The sequence below is a fragment of the Arctopsyche grandis genome, chromosome 1 (assembly GCF_051622035.1).
Source record: "Arctopsyche grandis isolate Sample6627 chromosome 1, ASM5162203v2, whole genome shotgun sequence".
In the NCBI taxonomy this organism is placed as follows: Eukaryota; Metazoa; Arthropoda; class Insecta; order Trichoptera; family Hydropsychidae; genus Arctopsyche; species Arctopsyche grandis.
Genome location: NC_135355.1, coordinates 1,575,821 through 1,599,662, shown reverse-complemented (window position 1 = coordinate 1,599,662; position 23,842 = coordinate 1,575,821). Strand labels below are relative to the sequence as shown.

General features: G+C 32.0%; 1 protein-coding gene across 1 annotated transcript; it reads right to left on the bottom strand.

Moving 5' to 3' along the window:
- Positions 1 to 6,325: 6,325 nt before the first annotated feature.
- LOC143922637 (uncharacterized) lies at positions 6,326 to 22,204 on the bottom strand. Its single transcript, XM_077445970.1, has 7 exons — positions 21,912 to 22,204; positions 8,097 to 8,240; positions 7,827 to 7,934; positions 7,593 to 7,748; positions 7,349 to 7,512; positions 7,140 to 7,260; positions 6,326 to 6,997 (listed from the first exon to the last, which is right to left on the bottom strand). The coding sequence occupies exons 1-7, from the start codon at positions 21,936 to 21,938 to the stop codon at positions 6,782 to 6,784; spliced, it is 936 nt and encodes a 311-aa protein (XP_077302096.1). The 5' UTR covers positions 21,939 to 22,204; the 3' UTR covers positions 6,326 to 6,781.
- Positions 22,205 to 23,842: the final 1,638 nt, after the last annotated feature.

Genomic DNA, 23,842 nt, shown 5'->3' with positions numbered 1-23,842 from the left:
TAAAGTAATAAAAATACTAAAAAAAACAATAGCAGCAAAATTTCAAATTAACATAGAAGTCGCAAAAAATATAATAAATTGGAAATGTCTTGCGTTAACATGAATGCAGAACATCTCCAAGAGGCCCAAATAGAAGAAATAAGATCAAAATTATGAAAACAATGAGCGCAGGCTGCCAGAAAAATACGTTCAAATAATCTCTAATAATCTACGCTCACTGAGGTGGAAAATATCACATTCATTCACGGCAGCAACGATTTCTTAAAGAAGTCGAATGGATCTTGGAATATAAGCCATCTGATAAAGAACTATGCGGGCAGGAGGCAGGAAGTATAAAAACAGTGCATTTCCCCCATCCTCCTCTCATCTTCCTAGAGAATCACCTATACCTGTTTTTCCAAATAAAGATTCTGTATGCTTGTTTGTTTATTCGTAATGAAAATTTACAGTTTTCACTTCATCATCATCTACAGCCACTCACCATCCATTGCTGGATGAAGGCCTCTTCAACACACTTCCATTCGTTTTTTTTTTGCGCAACTCTGATCCATCCCACCCAGCACATTTTCCTAATTTCGTCCACCCATCTTCCCTGCGGTCTTCCTATTACCTTTTGTATTCTATCGGGTACCATTCTAGCACTTCTTTTGTCCACCTTTCGTCATTCTTCTAGCCATGTGGCCCGACCATTGCCATTTCAATCTCTTTGCTCTATCCACTATATCAACTACTTCAGATTCAAGATTCTGTATGCTTGTTTGTTTATTCGTAATGAAAATTTACAGTTTTCACTTCATCATCATCTACAGCCACTCACCATCCATTGCTGGATGAAGGCCTCTTCAACACACTTCCATTCGTTTTTGTTTTGCGCAACTCTGATCCATCCCACCCAGCACATTTTCCTAATTTCGTCCACCCATCTTCCCTGCGGTCTTCCTATTACCTTTTGTATTCTCTTGGGTACCATTCTAGCACTTCTTTTGTCCACCTTTCGTCATTCTTTTAGCCACATGGCCCACCCATTGCCATTTCAATCTATTTGCTCTATCCACTATATCAACTACCCTTGTCATACTTCTCACCCACGTATTCCGCTTCCTGTCCTTGTTATACCCAGCATACAGCGTTCCATACTTCTTTGAGTGCATTATACTTTGATTGTAGCATATTGGCGTTTAATGTTCAAGCTCCAACTTTCCTCCCTTCTATTTTATTTTATTATGTAGGCCATTGTGGCGCATTAGGTTCTTCCTGTAATGCCACAATGGTCCAAAATGTCAAATAGGATAATATATTGGCTATTTTCAAGGAAATCAATGGGATCACAAATTGATTACAAGATTCGAACTACATATACAAACAAAAATACCTAATAAAACCGCGTAGATTTCAATAAGATTTAGAAGTGATTTTAAAATGTTTGCACAATTAATCAATTGCAAACCCCTGATCAGAGTCATCAAGTTAACAAACCGAAAAATCAAGTTTCATAATAAATTGCCCCGTATACATACATGTATGTAAGTACGACACGTTTGAAGCATTGAAAAAACCCAGCGCAAAAGTTCTCCAGGTGCTCATTCTAGTCTGGTTCTTCCGCAAGTTCATTGCCAACTTTGCTGCACTTCACCTCAACTCTTTCATCACTCCACTATTTGCATATTCAAATTACGTAAATTACGTACGGATCGTGACCCACACTCTCGAGAGAACAACAACCTTCCCATTCGAGATGATTCTCCACGTTGTATGCATCATGTGCTTTTTGGCCATCGGTGAAACTACACCCCTGCCTCTTCAAAACTTTCCACTCGGACTGGCGTACCCAGGGTAAGTTTAATCTTATTTTTCCCCTATTCAAATATACAGCTTTCAACTTTGATCCACCAAATTTGGTATACTACATACATATATATGAATCTCAAAGTATCTTCACTATACCGTACATACAGTGGCGGCTCGTCCAAATATAGTACATATTAATATAGTACATAGCCAGCAGTTTGGCTTAATGGTAGCACCATGCGATCACTGGTTCAATCCGCCAAAACTGCTGATTAGATTTGGGGGTTTTGTTACTCCAAATCAATCGTTTCTCTATCACAGTTTGTCAATTTCATCTGATCATTGTTGAAACGGTTCCTTAAATTGGCAAATAAATCCTTTCCTGTTGTCACAAAAAATCTTATGTATAATTTGTAAAAATTATGCAAAAAATCTCAATCTATAGATGTCTCAATGATCATCTGTATTTATTCTGTGGCGCACTGACATCTCAGCGCAAACCAACTGAGCGCCGACCTTTCGGCGCAGACAACTCAGCGCAACGACAACTCAGCGGACGACAATTCAGCGCATGGACTATTCAGCGCAAAATCTATTTTTTCAATAAGTTTCAAATGCGTTTTCAAAAATAATTACTGTATTGAAATTGTCGGTCATATCTACATGATAATTTCATAAATGCGAATAAACTTATTTGATACTCTTTGTGCCTTGAAATATTACGCAAGCAGGGTTTCTCAACTAAGGCCGCAGAAATTTATTTTTAAGCAGGGTTTCTCAACCGGGCACAAAGGCACAAAGAGTATCAAATAAATTTATTCGCATTTATGAAATTATCATGTACATATGACCGACAATTTAAATACAGTAATTATTTTTGACACATTTGAAACTTATTGAAAAAATTGATTTTGCGCTGAATAGTCATCCGCTGAGTTGTCTGCGCCGAAAGGTCGGCGCTAAGTTGGTTTGCGCTGGTTTGTCGTGCCACCTTATTCTGTGTATAAATTGTAATAACTGTGCACAAAATCAAAAATCCATAGATGTCACAATGGATTAATTCTGTACTTAACTAATTGTTAAAATTAATTCAATGGTCCTTGCGGCCGTATATACATATGTATGTAAAAATAAAAATGTCTGGCCGTATATTTCATGTATGGTTTCGAATCATGTAATGATTGTGTATTTAAAACATATATAATTTCTTAATGTGTATAGTACACTTGTCGCATTGGAGCGATCTGTAATGACGAGTATACTTTGATTGATTGAATAATAAAAAAAATATATTCATGTTATGTTTGTCGTCCATGTGTACTGTGGGGCTGCAGCTTCTCAGTATTATACATATGCATGCTATTTTTTTTGCATTTGGTCACTGGTATGGCCAACCCCCCCCCCTCCCCCCCCCTCCCCCCCCCCTCCCCCCACACACACACACTTTGAATTCTCACGAGCCACCACTGAGTACATACATAGATAAGTTATGGAAAGGATATGTATATGATAAGATATGTATATGGAAGAGCTTGAAGATCGAGATGTGTGCTTGTCTGCTATATCTGCTAGAAAGACCCGGAGCTCAAAGTCGAAGGGCTCCCATACAAAATTACCCGAGCGCCTTATTCTGATTTCTAATTATAAGAATGTTTTAATTTTTATTGGATATAAAATATAATATATAAGAGTTTATTCTTGTCCTGCGCGGAATTGTCGTGGGTGGATTTGTCGGGGTGCTTTTTTACTATATTATTAAATATTTTTCTATATCTTATAATTCATAATATTATATGTGATTTAAGTCAACGGTATATCAATTTCGTATCCTTCACTACATTCACAGAAAAGTCTGTGAAATGTCTGTCATAGAGTCTCTTGCTATGAACTTTGCTATATCTAAAGACGTAATGATAGACCTTACGAAAGACATATCAAAAAAACGAAAACTAGACTTAGTTGTTACATATTATATGTACATTCATATTTTTATTTTATTGTTACAAATCAATATACACTCGCCATTACAGATTTGCTCCAATGCGACGGGTGTACAGAATACATAAACAATCAGAAATCAGAAATACAGTAATACATACATATACAATCAGAATATAAAGCATATAACAATTAATCAGAAATAATAATCATAGAGACATCTATGGATTATTTTTAGATTTTTTTTTGTATACAATTTTTATACATATAATAAATACGAAATTATAGAGATGTCTATAGAGATATCTATAGATTTCAGATTACTGTGTATAATTATTACAAATTATACAGCGGCAGATTTTGTGACAACAGGATAATACCAATTTTCAGGAACCGTTTCAGCAATGATCACATAAAATTGACAAACTCTGATAGAGAAATGATCGATTTGGAGTCACAAAACCCCCAAATCTAACCAGCAGTAGCGAGGACTCGAACCTTTGACCTCAGTGGTGCTAAATATATACGCTACCACTAAGCCAAACTGCTAGTATAATATAAATAAATAAATCAAGTCCGATAGACAGCAACAAACACAACTAGGATCACCCGACCGATCACATTGTAAACAAAAGCCTGTCGGCAGACAAATTGTATGAGATTAACTTCGTTTGTTAGCAAATGTTAAGAAGCATACAATTTATTATAAGACACGACTTTAGCATCAAATAAGATTAAAATTGCACATTTGAGGTGATCTATATTTGACTTGAGATAATATGTATGTATGTACTTAACAATTCCTGAATTTCTGCACCACTCTGTACTGAAGCGGTCGTTAATTTCAAGAGTAAACAGCAATTGCATGCAAACTTGAAACTTCACTAACGGTTCATTTACAGAGTGAATGACTTTAGCAGGGTAATAACGAGTGAAATTATTACACGTGTATGTAAATTTGTTGTAAGACTTTGCACTTCCTATTTAAGTATTATATTGATTGTTTCAGACTTCGGCAAATTCATCAATCGATGCCGTACCAATATCCAATACCGCTTCAATTGGCCTCAAATCAATTCAATCCTGATATGAATCGACCCGCTCTCCGACAGAATACTTCTTTTCCCGGCAGTCTCATAAGTGCTATACCCTTTTTGCCGATCGAAATAAACGTGCCAGAAATATTAGCAGCCATTGTACGAGTGTTTCAGAATATTTTAGGTGCGAATTCACCGTTCTTCCAAATGGGAACGTTGCCTGCCGTGCCTGGTGCGGCTGTAAATCAAGATAGTATGACTCCTATCGGGATGATTCCAAAGAATTCAGCATTTGGACAAACCGTGCCTTTTCCAATCATTGTATTTGTACCGTACAAACAACAGGAGGAAGAAAATTTCTCGGGTAAAAAATTATAGTGAATGACTGATAGATAGCACTGTTCGAAACGAAAAATGGTTCAGAGACGAGATATGACTTTTCTTATAGATCTATGCCCAGTAAACACGAATATGGTAATAAAAAATGTTGATTGGCTCGAGATTCGGAGATATGTGTGTTTTTAAATCGCGCGATTTTTCTATATCTTGGTGTTGTTCGGTCGATGTCTCAAAATCTGTCCATTTCCTGTTCAAAATAAATTTTGGAATATATAGTCGGGTATTTTATCTTTCATTTATAGTACTTTTCAACTTTCAAATCTCTCTAATTAGTCGTCCAGTTTAAATCAAAAGTCAAAAGTACGTATTTTCACTTGGGATTTTTTCCCACTGTTAATACTATTTTATATTGAGTATTTTCTACTGAAACATATTTATTGGAATAGTGTTCTGGCCACACTATTTTTTGTTTTCGTTTAAATAGGTTAATTGGAATTGTGCTGAATTTAAAATCGGTAAAATTTCGAGCTAAAAACTCGCTACTATTATTTACTTGTATTTACACGAATCTGAATTGAATCAATAGGGATAATATATTAAATTGTCTTTATATGAGAATTAAATAAAATTCCACTTAGAAAAATCATATTTCGACTATTCTTGTGGAAGAAAAGTCATATCTCGTCTCTGAACCAAAAAAAAAGTCGTCATTTGTCGAACAGTGTAGTTAATGTGTGATTTAGAAGCGTTTAGATTTAATTTTAAAATAAATTTCAATTTATTCATCGAATTATATGAGTAAAATGCTTTGAAAAAAAATTTCATTATTAAAATGTTAGTTTTATATAAAAAAAATAGATGGCTATAGTAAGAAATTTACTAACATCAAATCATAATATTTGTATTAAATTATTTATTTTTTAAACATAATTATTATCACAAAAAATTTATTTATTTATTTTTTATGATATCAAATATTAATTTAAATATTAAATGTGATTTTTTTATAAAAATGTAAAATATTTTAATATCCAGCTTTAATAAAAAATACATAGATGGCTATAGTAAGAAAAATGTGAAGTTTTCTTAAATTTTCATTTAAATATTATTATTTGTTATTAATCGTTCTCATTTTTATGTTACTAATTTAATACAAAATTATTAAAAATTTTGATACATAGGGAGAAAAACATTCAAATAAGATATGTTTATTCTGCTTTTTTGTGCAATTTTATTTTGTTCAAAAACATTAAATAATTTAGCACTGCAAAACCACTTATAATAAAAATTAAGATGCGAATCTTTATTGACTATACATCATCAATTTTTATGTCCATTCTGACACTTTATTATGCATCATAAATCAGCCTTCCATTCTACGAGTATGTGTACATATTTTCAATAAAAACACTATTCCATTATCACAATTTTATTTGTTCACATGCAAAAAAAAAATATACAGGAATTCACTTTGTGATACACATATTATTAAATGATAAAATTAATATTCACTCACAGACCGATTTCTCAAGTGGTTTCATTTCCACGTAAAATTTTCAATGATGTACCATTCGGGAAACGATCTTTCGAAATGAACAATACTGTTTCAAATATAATTAAAAATGCCATGCAATAATCATTTTCACAACGTAATAAATATCTTAGTGCTAAACACGTTCTTAAGGTTGAGCACCATATCTTGGGACTTGAGCATCGTGAACTTCCACTGGCCTCTGGATTGCTTGAATCCTGGCGTTGGAAGATTGAGCATTTATGGCAACGGAATCCTCATCGATGAGAACGCCTGGAGCAAAACCTTGAGCTCCGACTTGAGATTTCGGGACTAAGATCGATACTGGGTACTGGAAGCTGTAGAAGAATCCTCGTGGAGGTCCCTGAAATCAAAACCATATCTGTTATATGTAGTTCCCCTAACAAGAAGCTTCAAAATTTTATTTATAACGATGATCCAAGTTTATTAGCTCTTTTTATATACATATACATATAAGAAAACATAATGAGATCGGTTTAGCTTACTTTCTCCTCATTTTCGTCCGGCTTGTATTGACGTTCTTTAACTTCCTTTATTTTGTTTTCTGGAGGAGCTACATATGGTGCTGGATCTTCTGTTTCATATTTGCTAGGAACATATTCACCGCTGAAAAGATAGAAAATAAAATGAGATACACCCAAATAGAATAGAATAGGAAGAATCGATGAGAATGAATAATTTCCATGACAATTACTTTGGATCGGGATTTAATCTAGCTAGAGCAGCAGCTTCTTCCCAGGCTTGAGCATGAGCCAAACGTGCTTCTCTCACTTCATGAGTCTCTTCTACTGGCTTCAATTCTACTTTTGGGATATTATCTTCATGGTGGAATCCTTCCCCATCAGCCCAATACTTAACCTATTTTCACAAACAATGCAAAAAGTTAGAAACTATTAAATTTCAATATGAAAATTCGTCCCGAAAATAAAATGCAATACTTGAATAAGCTGATTGAAAGGATCTCTGTAAGTGTAAGCTCCCTTTACTTGTCCATTAGCTTCAATGTTTTCCAATCGAGAGGATTCCGGAGCTGAATATCCGAAAGCAGCAGCTCCCAAGCCATCTTGGCCGTGGAATTGAGAAGCTTGGTACACCTAATAATCAAAATACACTAATTGAAATCGATACAATAGAGCCAAGACACAATTAAACTTAAAATATCAAAATCTTACATCTTCTACATAGTCTTCAGTATTTTCGATTTCAATTCCATTCTTCCAATAGTGGCCGTTAGTGGGTCCAGATTCGCCCGATCGAAATTTGGGATCGTTAAACTTGACCTTAAATAATAATATAAGTCATTTATTAATTAATAATAACTTATAATTAATAATAACTTGATATTATTAATTAATAATAACTTGACCTTAATTAATAATATAAGTCATTTGAATATATCAATATTATTATTCGCATATACATCAAATGTAAAATATTCTTACAAGTGGCAAACTAGCAGTTTTGGCAGCCAAAATAGGTCCTTGAAGAGGAGGTTGATTTATATAACGTTGAGCTTCTTCAGGTGAAAGATCCAACAGGACGAGTGGATCTTGAAGAGGTGCTGAATACACTTGTAATACTAAAATCTAAAAATAAAAAATAAAATTATTAAATGATATAAGACGTTTCAAACAAGATGAACGAGTCAGAGGTGAGACAATCCAAATGATTTTTTTGTATGTAAATATATAAAAAACAAATTAAAATTGTTTACAAATAGCAGAACAGTAGATGAAGAACAGGACATTCAAATACAAATAGCATAAAGAGAAATGAGTTTTAATTGAAAACCTTGACCTAAGTCACCTTGTGTGCAAATCCATGCGAATAAAAATGCATGCACACGTTTGACATTAGCATTTTTTACTAACGATAAAGTTTTCCATAGAATTTTCTGGAAAACGTGTTGTTTATTTATTGAGGAAAATTTCCGTGCCGTATAAAATTCACTAGTAAACGTCAACGAAAACCCGTCTTATATATTAAACATCCATTTTAAAACATTCATAACTACTTTTACGGCATTTCAATGTTTTCAAGGTATTTACAAAACTTTTACGTACTATAGTTTTATAGATGTAATTTGATCCAAAGGTAAAATAAAGTACAATAAATTGAGAGAGATACAGAGAAACATTTTTCGCACAACTTTTACTCAATTCTGCAGATCGACTGTGAGTCAACAGGCCAACCGATACAAGGTCACAGCTGGTTGAGCTACATATTGTATACCAGTAGAAAAATCATGGGTTAAAGTCCTAGCAAGTCCTCGCTTCTGGCGAGATCTTTTGGTTGCTGTTAGAATTTTACAATTTTTCTAGTTTAATTGTTGTGACGGATCAAATAAATCGGTAGCAAATTCGAATTATTATCATCTCGAATTTGTTGAACCTTAAATGTGCTACCTACATAAATTATTTTCTGTGTATCAAAAAATTTGTTGACTTTCCATAGATGTCTCTATATATTGCTATGTTTGAAAAATTGTATGTAATACAAATAAAAATAAATAAATTTATTTATTTATTATACCACAGTGGAATTTATTTATTTAATTTACAGGTATGAACCCATATATTTTTTTTACATTAAACACGAGATCTTCATATGTTCAAACATTATTATACAAGGCAAATACAAATATCAATTGACATCAACAGAGACATCTATGGTCAAATTAGTAACATTTCAAACAAATCATGCTGAAAACTCGAAATTTGCGATAAATGGGAAAAGGTTGACAATTTTTTGAAACCGTTTCAATAAAAATCAGAACCTGATAGGAAACGATTGACTTGAAGTCACATATCCAAGGTCTAACCAGCAACAACCGGTGGGATGGAACCCGTGACCACTTTTTTCGAAAGCACTACATGTTAAATACTATTTTATGCTGCTGGTTAAATAAATAAATAATATATAATATACTAGCTGAACCCGGCATGCGTTGCAATGCCTGAATAAGGCATGCAATTCTCCGTTCCCGTTCCCGTTTCCGTTGCGTTCCCGTTTCAAGTGATGGTTGGAACTCAACAACGTCTATTCAACGCCTTGTCGTCACAAACCAACTGGTAACGTGGTTACCAACGAACAAATTTCCTTGACTATACAATGGCGCTTCAAACTTTCGCGTCGGTAAAATCATAATTACGAATATATTATTAATAAAAGATTTTTTTTTTTCACAGTAAGCTTCCCGGACATGCATACAATAAATTCTGAAAGTTCCAGCGGAATCGGTTGACTGGTTTAGAAGCCTAAACGAGACAGACAGACAGGCAGACAAACAGACATTCAATTTTATATATTTTTTATTATTTTATTTTATTACATTTTATACCAGGAAGGCCTTACAGGTAAACCCCAATGCGCCTTCCTGGCCAATTACAAAAAATACAGCATTTTTATTATACAAGTCGCTGAATTACGAGACACTGAAAACTCGCAAATTAACGAGACATCTATGAATAGTTCATAAATTTTATTGTGCATTAATCATACTCAAATAGTGGTGACATAGTAGGTAGGAAGGTTTTTAGATAATTTTTAATCGGGAACCGTTTCAACAATGAAATCAGACAAAATTGGCAAACTCTGATAGGAAACGATCGACCTGGAGTTACAAATATCCAGGTTTGACCAGCAGCACTACAGATATACTCAAAAAAAAATATTTTCAATCGAGGTCAGTCAGGTACATACATATATAGATAAGAATAAACGTCGTAATATTATATAGTCATAAGTTTAATTTCTTGTGAATATTTACAGGACTTCATACATTTTTGCATGTCACCAGGCCAACTAGTTGTTAATTGTTACCAAACGTTATTCGTATTGAAGCTATGAATAGACGCGGTTCCACGTCAAAAGCTCAATTTCGAAATACATCGTCCACTCTTTTAAATTAACACCTTAACCCCTGACATCATTAGTCGACTTTGGAGATAGAGAAATGATAAAAATCAAATAACAATTTGAAAAAGTTCCCACAGACATCCGTTTCTCAACGAAACTTGTATGATTTGTGTTAATCGCGATATCGACATCCACGAGGCGCTTAATACGTTCTGGAACCAGAGGTTCAGAGGTCAATCAACACGTACATAACTGCGTTTCAGGTAAAAATCCGACGACCTTCCTCGGTCATCCGACCGCAGATCACGACTCGTTGATGATGATTTTCGCCGATGACTCAATGAAACCTTTTGACATCCGTATATCGGAATCTTCCATTTCGTAATAGCCTTCGATTGTTCCTTTTAATGTGTTATTTATTCCGTATGTGACGACACGTGTCTAACAAATTACACTTTCATTTTTCATTGTGATAATTTTCTAACCAATTTCGAGACCGTGTAATTTTCACCTTAATATTCCAATCGACCTTGTATTGTATGAATATTTACGATGACTTTTTCTTATGTAATACTACATAGCTTAGGTGCTAATAATATGCAAGAATCTTGCATAAAAATCACTCTTTCAAGACCTTAATCGTCTGATTTTATAACTAATCTGATTTAGGCTTCAAATTGAACGCTTATTTTAGATGACGATCTCTTTATTTTGACAAAAAGCTTTACTGAGCAATGAAAATCACGTTTTTTTTACAACCCGAAGCGCATAATAATTAATATTTACTAAATTTGACCCATTGATTTAGAATATAACAATTATTTTTGTTGGCTCATTATCATTTAAGAGATATGAGCGTTTAAAAGAATGTGCACACTTTTACAGATTTTTTACTTTTGCAGTCTTTAATTCAAAATCTAATATTACTCTGCCAAAAATGAGTATTGGATAAATAGTTGGATGTTTTTTTATTGATTGTGACTTTTCAATGGTTTAAAATACTTATAATTAATTATCTAGAAAATTTTAAAATTCAAAAATATGTATACTATTTTTACTCATTTTTTCCGTGAATTTCGCAAATTGTTCACTTAACCAGGTTTATAATGATTGGTTTTTTATGTCAATGTTTACTAGAAGACGCCAACAAAAATTATTGTCACATTCGAATTCAATGAGTCAAAAATAAAGATTGATTAGTTTCCGTGCTATTCAGTGTATTCAATGTGCTACGTTTTTTCAACAGTTGGGAGACAAAACAATACCTTAGATAGGATAAGTATTATTGAGAAAACTTTTTCAAAAAAGAGAAACTCAATTCAGCGAAATTAGAGATTATGAAAACTCGAAATTAGCGAGAAAATGGGTAACGGATGCTATATTGTTGAAACTGTTCAATGAAAAGCAGATAAATTGACAAACTCTGATAGGAAACGATCTACCTGGAGTTCCAAGGTCTGGCCTATCCAAGGTCTGGCCTACCCAAGCTCTGGCTTATCCAAGGTCTGGCCAGGAACAACCGATGGGAATATATTGGAGCTTTCACTGCTAAAGTACATGGGAATATATTGAAGCATTTAACTGGCTAAAGTACATTTCAAGATATGATAAAAGCATTAAAGAAAGGGTGCCAAAAAAAGATCTTCTCAGGATAAACAGATAAATATAGGTAAAATAACCCAAAAACTAGTAAAAACAAATAAAACTATACATATGCAGTGAAAGCAATCTCTAATACATGAGAAGATAAGTTCTCCTAGAGGAAACTGATCAAAGTAATTGAATAAGAAGTTCTTACAAAGGTTCATCAACAGGTTGTAATCTTCTGCAGGTTAATAGAATACAAGTCATTAGTAAATTAATAATTATATGTATGTTTTATGTCGTTGAGATGGGCGTTAAGCTATTGTTAACTTCTTCAAAAAGAAATCTCTCTCATATTCTTTTAAATTTTGAAAAGAATTTCGTTCGGAAATATTACATAAGTATAATACTATGTACACTAATTACTGTAGATGAGTATACAGAAAGTATTTACATTATACTCGGCTTCATTTCACATTCAAAAGACCTATTGAATATGCGAAGCTTGAAAAGCTTTTAGAATATATATAGAATATGTATGTATGGATATACATATTTGAATTAAATGAATTTATGCACATACGAGTGCTCTACATACATAAATATGCATACATGTTTACACTACAGGGTGGCATGGTAGTTAATGCATGTTGCATTTTTAATTATTGTGAGCCAAATTTTGCCAATCATAATGATGGAGCAAATAAACCTTGTAAAAAGTGGGTTTAAATAAAGAAACATAAAAAAATGCAAGGTTCGCATCTTTCTGGGAATCGTGTGTGCTTAAGATTTTTTCCTGACAAAGGAAACTATTAAAAATTGTCTACTTTATTCTATTCGACACGATACAAAATACTAAGGAAGAGCTCGAGACCGAAAAACCCCAACTTAAGGATGTTAACCGCCAAAAAAAGTAGATCGTATATAATCGTCATTTTTTGCCGAATTTTAATTAAGATTACCGATAAATAAATCACAACTAAAACTGTATAGGATTTATATTTTAATTTCATATACATAATTCCGTACCTATCGTAAAATAAGGCATTTAATAATACGAAAGAAGACCTGCGCCATATTACTTGAGACACTCATAACGACGTACATATATGTAATATAATCCTTCTGAGTTCGATATCCAATTACATATGTATGATTTTTTTTAAGTAATCGTATTGCAATTTTTTTGCAAACCTGCATGTATCTTTTACACGATCTTAATCGTATAGTTCGATTGAAAAAAATGGCGTTTTTGATATTGGCGTGATGCGATTTGATTGCTTGCCTACTACTATATAATATAATATAACGACGGTTATTATTATATATTATACGTACATACTTATTTTTAATCCGACATCGGGTCAAACGAGATCCGCTTCGCAAGATGTAATAAAAAAAAGTGTAAATAAAGATAGCCAAAGATGAGCACAACAACAATGTGCGTCGCCGTTTTATTTATTTCGTATTTTTTTAGATGATTATTATTTAGAGTCACGAATACTCCGGTCAGATGATAGTCAGAATAGATATAAAGACTTTGAAGGTAAACAATGGAACTTCTAAATCTTGATTTTTGGCGAAAATGTCACACGAGAACGGGTCACGATGTATGGAAAGGTTGTAAATATTTGAATAGGAATGCGAATGTTTTAAATTTAAACTTAAATGTATGGAAATCATCTTTATGATTATAATTTTTGAAGCATTTTAAATGATAGGCTGAAAATGAGGATGAAATGGAGGACATTTTGATAAATTTCAGCATTGATTACACTGTTCGACAAATGACGACTTTTTTTTGGTTCTATTGATAACTGGCATACCTCGATAAAATAAACTTTGTTATTAATACACAAGAATAGTCGAAATATGATTTTTTTTTAAGTGGAATTTAATTTAATTCTCATATAAAGACGATTTAATGTATTATCCCTATTAATTTAATTCAGATTTGTGTAAATACGAGTAAATAATAGTAGCGAGTTTTAAGCTCGCAATTTTACCGATTTAAAATTCAGCACACTTCCAATTAACCCTTTTAAACGAAAATAAAAAATAATGTAGCCAGAACACTATCCCAATAAACATTTTTCAATAGAAAATACTTAATATAAAATAGTATTAACAGTGGGAAAAAATCCCAAGTGAAAATACGTACTTTTGACTTTTGATTTGAACTGGACGACTAATTAGAGAGATTTGAAATCTGAAAAGTACTACAAATGAAAGATAAAATACCCTACTATAGATTTCAATATTCATTTTGAACAGGAAATTGACAGATTTTGAGACATCGACCGAACAACACCAAGATATAAAAAATCGCGCGATTCAAAAAACACATATATCGCCAATCAACATTTTTTATTACCAGACTCATGTTTATCTATAAGAAAAGTCCTATCTCGTCTCTGAACCATTTTCGTGTAAAACCGTGTTATTTAAAAGAGCAAATTTTCATTTTTCAATAAATTAACGGAAAACTCACTACGTGTCATATTTTTTAAATTAAATAATCGATCTCTTTGATTCGTCATATAATCATAAAAGTATTTTCTATGTTTCATACTGGCCAAATTTATCGAAAAAAATAGGTAATTTCCTCTATTTGGATACCACATGATAATGAATATTATATTACATATATAGTATTTACTGAATGGAAGCTCTTCAACGAATACAGTTTAAGTTCTCAGATTTTTCACATCCGGATTCCGAAAGGCGTGACGCATTTATTAATCAACGAGAAATGTCAATATTTTTGCAAATTACGTGTATGATATCATAGATATGAAAAAATATGATTTTGTATTTTTTTAAAGGAAAATTTCAAGTTTATCATATGTATAATATATTGACGCACGGTGGGGAGTATTTAGTAATAAATCAGTCAATGATTGTAATAAATACTATTATTTTAAAACGAATTAGTAATAAATTGTAATTCTTGAGAAAACGTACATACATACACGTATGATTTAGATCGATGACGAATTTTCCGGAAAATTGAGTTCATTTTTGTATGCTTAAAAGGCTCTTTTTCGATAGTTGTAAGTCTTTCCTTCTAATGAATTAATTTCTAATATCATATGAACCATTGATTCACAGATTAAAAATATAGATGCTTATTTTTTTACACCCAGGATCTTTCTAAAATTTAATGTTAAGCTAGATAAGTTTATGTTGATTGTAAGTCCAGAGCAGATATGTAGGTAGATCGTGTATATAAGTACATATTTGCATTCGCATTCGTAAGGCATTAAGTCTTGTCTTCTCAAATTCAAGGTGAAGATGATATTACGCGTTTGCTACACCACATCTTCTCAAACTGCCGAGTAGAAAAAAATAATTGAAAGGATTCTACGATATCAAATGGAATGTTAAACGATTAACATTGCAAATCGCCAACATTCAGGTTTTTTCCTCGATTCTGTCGGCTGTTTTGGTGGGAAAATTTTAGCTTATAATAGTGTGATCGCATACCAAAAAGATATGATATAATTATATGTAATACTAGCTGGATTTGACTGGCGTTTCTCTGATGGAAAAAAGTTAGCAGAAAAAATCGGATTTTCAGAAAAGTATGAATGCATTAAGACATTTATGTGGAGTAGCATTAGTTAATATACGCAATTTTTAAAAATATTTTTTATATTTGTAAAAAAGAAGACTTACTCTGACGAATGAAACTTGGAAATCAAAAATAAAAAACTAACTATTTCAAATTTTCAGGTGTAAGTTAGAGCACAATGAAAGATTGTATCAAATTTGATGTTTCTTTATTGAAAATTATTGATTTGCATATTGAAAATATTATATAAACAAACATTCATCTTCATATAAAAGAAGTTGAATTCCTCGGAACTACTTGGCCATATAGAATTTTGACGAAAAAAAAACGAATCTTTTTCAAAAGTCCATGGTCTAAATTTAGAATACTACGAGATTTTAAATAGGAAACTATAGATTTGTATAGCGGACTTGCATTCTTAATATAGAAAAAGGAAGGTGTATTTATATTAGCAAATGTTGGCAATGTTTGGTATATGATAATTGCGTTTCTGTTACAATGGGTAAATAGAACTGGTATTTGGCATAACATAGATTCGTCTGCTTAATATGTAAATCAAGCATTCGGAGAAATATTCAGTAGGAATATTCAATAGCACTATTTCGAATGTAAATTCAAACTAGTAAACTATTTTTTTAATTTAAAATCCACTCGCAAAGGATGTCCAAAATGATAAATATGATTTTTATACAAACTCGAGTTTTATTTGTTTATGGATCGGTGCAATTTCGCTTCATTATACACTTCTGCCTATATAAAGAAACGCATTAAAATTCATAAAATGCGTTTTATTACAACGAGAAAAAAATTAAAAAACCATTCGTTAACATATACATATGTACATATATAAGATTCGACACGACTCGTAGGAATAAAATGACATGCTTAAATGTTTTAATGACTATAATAATCTATTATATTTTGGACGGTATTAAAATGTAAATTAGAAGCTATTTATAAGTTCAAAACGATATTCAAAATTGTGCACTTTCAATGTATGCATTAAAATATAAATCTGGTATGTTAGAATGTGTCTATTAAAATCTTGATTTTTCTCTCAACCAATTAAAATTTTGATAGAATATTACATTGTCAACGGAAACCTGTACGTGTGCAAAATTTCAAGAAAATCAGCTCAGTCAAAGTGGAACAAAAGTTGGTCACAACGTCTGGTCAAATAAAATCATAACGAAATGGACAAATATTATAATATTACAGCTTCTATGTATAAACATACAGCTTCTATGTACATACAAAGTCTATGTACATAGAAGCTGTACGTTTTATCAGATATCACTGCTTCTACAAAGACGATTTATATTCATGTATTTAATAGCATTTATGTAACAAACTATAATATAATCGTTACGTGCACGCAAACTAATGTTTGCACGTTAAATTACATTGTTTTTAAAGCTATTATGTCAATTATAAAAATTACCAATATATGTATGTAAGTTCATAAATAGCTACTTCTATTTTCATATTCTTCAATTATCATAATTACAAAGACATATAATGAATCTTACGATGGTCAAAAAACGAATTTGTGCTTAGATTCTTAATGAGATAGCTTGGATTTGTGACCGAACAAAACAATTTTTTTAATACATTCCTGATTTCCAGCATAATTTCTTCATTATGACCAACATTTCAATATATATATTGAATATTGAATTGTTTTTGGTGTTTTTATAGGATTTTTCCGTATAAAAAAAATGTAAATGTAAAAAAAACAGTGAATTGTAAATGTAAAAATCACCTCAAAAACCTAACCTATTTGATGCACTATGTTAGTTATTTCACTAAATCCTCCCAATTTTTACGTTTTTCGTAATAGCTATGTGGTTTTCAAAGCTATATACCCTATATTTCTTGTATTCCTAGAATGAACTGCAAGAAATTTATTTTAATAGATTTTGTATGATTGTATGAAAAATACATTTCTACGTTCCAAAGTGTGGTTTAAAGGCGGTAGCGATGAGTCATGTTTTTGACTGTTCGCTTGCATATTCTTGTTGATCGATGAATCAATGCGAGAAAAAGAGACAGCTATATTTTCGTATGCTATTGTTTTCGTCGCTTTTGGCGCGTGGCTATTGAGTCATGCAGTCCCTGTTGGCCTTACCTATGTGCGTTTGCGCATTGATGCTTGTCGTTATTTTTTAATACAAAAATAGTCAAAAACATGCTATAGGATTAAAACTTTTTTATGTTAATGTATAAAATGATTAATAACATATATATTGAACTCATTTGTATTGAGAAAAGCTGTATTTTGATTTAAAAATACTAGGGTCTTATTCGACCCCGGTTCGGGACACTCCTTCGATCTCCACGCTTCATCCTTCAAAGGTTAAGACCACCAAATTCGACATATCATTTCATAATACTAGGACTATGTACATACATATATATGATTTACTTTTTTAAAATTTATATCCACTTTTTTATAAATAATGCCAAATACATTATAGAATCATTCAAAATCATCTCAAAAATTGAATTAATTCCCATCTATACCGGTTTTCCCATACCGAATCCTTTCAATCCTATACATTTTACCAATTGTTGTCCTACAGCATGTTAAGCATTTAAACTGGATGTTTTGACATTGGAGATGGGGAATTTAACTTATGCATTGTATGTACATACGACGAGTTTGCAAATGCGAAGCTTTTAAAAGCTCGATGTTTGCAAGGCTTTTACTCTTAATTTAAATTGCTGAAAGCGCGCTAAGAACCAGTCTCTACATTCCGAAACCACTTTTGCTCTTTAGGCATTAAAAATAAATACCTTCCCTTTCGATCTTTAATCTCAAAGCTCGACATAAGCCTAACGAGATAATTGAAAATGCTTGCGCTTAATTTAAACTGAGAAAATTGCCGCGAATTTAATTAATTTCGTATCGACCATTATAACTCATGCTATATCGAGGGTTTTTAATCATCTTTCCACAGACCTATTAGACCTATTACATTATCTTAATAATATGCAAACTGAAACTTAGATCCGCAGTGTCTTGTCACGACAACTGGCTCACGAACCTTTCACTCGACGGCATTACGAACACGAAATTTCACTCACGCGACAACTGGCTCACGGGCATTACCGAAAGTACCGATACTGGTGGTATCAGTATTTGATTGAAAACAAGCCTTTGGAACTACCGGTACTACAAACTAAATAAATGCTTTTGAAAATCCGCAGACTGAAGAGCCAGTTGTCGCGTGAGTGAAATTTTATGCGCGTAACGCCGTTGAGTGAATGGTGCGTGAGCCAGTTGTCGCGGAACCCTTTTATCCTAATATAAAACCTAGTTGGATTTTATAAGGATGATCTTATTAATCTTACAACAAAACTTTCGAATTGTAGTTTTTTGCTATAAGATTATTCCTTGAAATAAACCTGCTTTTGAAAATCTTAAAGTGAGCTTTAAGGAGACTTAATTCCGTTTGATATAATATGTCTATGCAAATCGTGATTTTCAACTATTTCAACAAAAATTTGAAGTTTATTTGTTATTTAGTATATTAATTATAACATGCGTGTTGCCTGGTCAAATATGTTACCACAGTTTAACGTTATTTTGATGAACTTCATTTTATTTTTATGTTTTATTCTATTTATACATTTAAAAATGCATTTTTAGCAGGCTAACTTGCATTCGACTCCTTAAGGGGCAGATAAATATTTTAATAATAGAAGCACCTTTACGAATAAATAAATTGTTTCAATATTACACGGTACGTCTCCATAACTACGCTAAAACGCACGAAATACCAATCAGGGTCATCACATATTCACTACAGAAATTAAAGTTTTATTTTAATATAGATTTGGTGGTGTTGGGCGTTGGTGGCCGATTAATCCCTTCCTTTTCTCAGTTGGCGGATTATTTTTATCCACTTTTTTGTATTTATCTGTCCTCGGAAATTCTTAAATTAACGTGTAATGTATAGTTTCAACAAAAACATGTATAATATAAAATGAACGACGTTTATATTAATTAAACTTAAATAATTGGTTATTAATATATTTGAATATTCGGCGCCACCGAGATAAATGTTTTTACATTTATTTAAAAATAATTTTCACATTTCTCTGGTGCCACCCCTGAAATTTTATGTAGAATGCGTCAAACTACGATGTTAATTGAATAATATGTTACTTAAATGATCAATTTACGTATAAAAATGTATCCCATTTTGTTTATTGTGTGTTTTTAAATGCATTGTACAATTTTTAGCGATGCATTTGCCCATTGAACTTGCCCAGAGAAGTTTTTATCGAACATACGTCGACCACCAAGCATCAAATACGACTGATGCTTAAGTTATTTAGGAATGTTTGTGAACAATCGTCACTTGACAACACTATAACGCCTAAAGCCTATTATTATAACATTTCTCTGTAAAGCGGTCGATAGAATGAAAAAGATTAAGAAGTCCCGTGATAATTGTATAGCTTTTGTTCCCAAATATGATACATAGATGATGAGTTAAACTAATCATTAGACAGTTAGTTTTTTTTTTAAGGTGTCAACAACCTTTCGTCGGCTACTGCTAATTATCTTACACAATGGATGCTAATTATTCAAGTCCAGTTTTTTTTTTGACACGTTTTCAGTGTCAAGGCGAACACTGGCCATAACGATTATTATGACCAATTTATGCAAATTTTTATAATGTCAACGCCACGACTGTCGTTCATAACGGGCAGTTAATTAATTCGTCTTGAAAAAAAGTTGCACTTTTATTCTGTTGTGTTCATATTTGAAACAAGTGCAGAGGTGGACTTTAAGGGATGTTCAGTTCAAGACGACTTAGTTGGCTACTTGTAATCGAAACACCCACCTGAATTAAATGTTATCTGATATGATGAATATACGTGGATCGAATTCAAAAGGTCAGGATGTATTTTATAAAAAACCTTTAAAAATAAACGATTGTGCACCGGAAAGAGTATGTAAAACATTCGGTCGTATCCGATACGTTATTCATTTTCGTTTGCTACCTTTTTCAGATTTCAAATTGTGATACGAATTAAATTAACACTTTTATGCGAAAATAAAAAATGACACGTTGAGAATATAGTCTTAATAAACGTATTAAGATGAAAAGAATAGATCGTACAGCTTGATAATGAAGTGGAAAATATTAAAATGAAAATGTATATTTTTTTGTATGAACGGAATCTTTACATGCGTTTTATAATTGAATAATTGAATAAAAACAAAGGAATTTAAATGCGTTTTATTTAAAATTATAGTGTATATTCGAATTGGAAACAAAATTAAAAACTAATTTAAGGTATAGAAAATCGTATTGTGAAAATGCATACTACTTTTTTTTTATCTCTCTTGAAAGCGTTAAAAATACTATACATATAATACGAGTATTGTACATACATATTATATATTTAGGTATGTATATATATGTAAATATCGAAGTTAAATGTATTATATTAGTTTACTATATGAATAAAACCTATCATTTATGACACTTTTCATAAAAATATGCCTTATATAAATTATAAGTTTAAATTATAAACATGTCAAAAGATACAATATATTATTATAAATGTATAATTTATGTAAGTATACAAAAAATCCTACATTTTTATGAAATACGTAACATAAAGTTAAAAAAAAATACACAATCTTTGAATTTTAATTGGTCTGGATGATTAAATACATATTTATATATGGAATTTAAAAGAAAAATCTCATCTAATATATAATTTCGAAAGAGACTTTGTATGTAAGTATCTTTGGTTGAAAACTTCGTAAACAAATCAAAGTTTCTATAACAATTCAATTGGTTGAATATTATATTTTTTTCGATTCGAATAAATTTAATAAAATTACAAATTAATATTTACTATTAGATTCGACATATTAAAGCTGTTTATATTGCAAATACTGAGCGTATATATTAATTTTAATCATTTTATTAAAAAAAATTGACAACGTTAATTTTTTTTGATGTATAAGTTTTATCTGTTCAATATTTTAAAATTTTATCAATGTACATATATATGATAATATAATAATTTAAATATTATATTCGCAATCAGTGGGTTCTAAATGATAGAAAATTTGAGTTGTGAAGTACAAAAAAGCCAAAATTTTCATTTGATCCAACTTGATTTTGCCCTAAATCAAACTTCTCTGAACCAACCCACATCGATTGAATGCAACAGTGATGGATTACACAAAATGAAGTAAATCAGCACTCACTGTCAAGGCGAAAAGTGTCGTCTTCATGTTGTCTTCTGTCTGAATATGTTGAACAAAACCGATAAACCACAAGAACCGGTGTTGAGGGTCACGCACGTCACGAGGCACGTCTTCTTCCAATCTGTCTTTGGAAGCTGATTGACCGTCAATGGACGTACAAGAACCACCACCAACTGTTATATATGTCGGTGCTTCTCGGAAGAGAGAAAGAGAGAGGAACTCCTAAAGAGGATGACACCGTGGATTATCTCATCGCGACTAGGATGTGTCCGATGGAATACCCCTTCTAATATGTTCGATCAATTCTTCATAATTTTGATCAAAATTTGTTGTCCTTCTAGCAAAATTCTCAGCTGGTGACGAATTAATTGGAAATGGAAGCTTCCATTGATCAAGGAACAAGCTATGATAAGAATGGATTTATCTATATACATATATAAAATTGAATGTCTCTTTGTCTGTCTCGTATAGGCGCCTAAACCACTCAACTGATTACGATGGAACTTTCAGGATTTGTTGTATGCATATCCGGGAAAATTACTGTGAAAAAAAAACAGGATAAAACCTCTAAATAATAATATTCGTAATTATGATTTTGTCGACGCGAAAGTATGAAGCGCCATTGTGTAGTCAAGGAAATGTGTTCGTTGGTAACCACGTTACCAGTTGGTTAAATAGAAAATTCCTCGAATTTTACGCTCATCAAATATGTACATATGTACTCCTATTTACACTTTGGAAACTTTTTGAAAATAATAAACATCAAACAAACTGTTTATGTAAATTCGAATTCGGAATGGATGAATCTATATATATAAAAATAAATATTTTTCTGTCTGTCTGTCTGTCTGTCTCGAATAGGCTCCTAAACAACTGAACCGATTACGATGGAACGTTCAGGATTTGTTGTATGCATGTCCGGGAAGATTACCGTGAGAAAAAACGGGATAAAACCTCTTAATAATAATATTCGTAGTTATTATTTTATCGACGCGAAAGTATGAAGCGCCAGTGTGTAGTTAAAGAAATGTTTACGTTGGTAACCAACTTGCGCGCACGCATTGCCAACGTACAAATACATTACGTACCACTCATACCAACCTGACATTACGTACCACTCATAACAATCCTACATATGTATATAAATCAATGTTTGTATGTCTGTCACGTATACTTTACTATAATTTAATTTGATTATTAAGTATTAATTTGAAACTGAAGCATTCACTTATTAAACGCATCGAGAAACGGGAACGGGAACGGGAATTGCATGCGTTATTGTACGATGGAACGATGGAACTTTCAAGATTTATTGTATGCATGTCCGGGGAGCTTACTGTGAAATAAAATCGGCCAAAAACAGGAACGGAAACGGGAATAACGGGAATGAGTGGCATTGCAACGCAATAATTTCAAATGTTTTCACGTTGCAACATGCGTTGTTAGGGTAAAATAAATAAATAATCGAATAATTTCAAATGTGGTCGCTGCCTGCGTCCTTCCGACAATTGGGAACGGGAACGAGAGCGGTAACGGGAACGGGAACGGGAATGAGAATTGCATGCTCTTATTCTGGCATTGCAACGCATGCCGGGTTCAGCTAGTTTTTTTTTTAAATAAAACGATAAAATGTTACAATTCTCCATACATAATATAAAGTTGACTCAGTATTAGACAATATTCGATGAATCCTTTCAATTTCATTTTTCCATAACGGGATTCATTAGTTTTTCCTTAATGTATCACCTTCGCAGAAATGACAGATTTTTATATTTCCTGTCTAACAATTTCTACACACTTTGTTTTATTGGATATACATATGTATGATAGAAAGTTGTTATATAAAACTTAATTTTAAATAAATAATAAATAATCAACCCTTGGGTTGGCCTCCAAATGATACATTCACAATTATAAATGGAAAACATTAA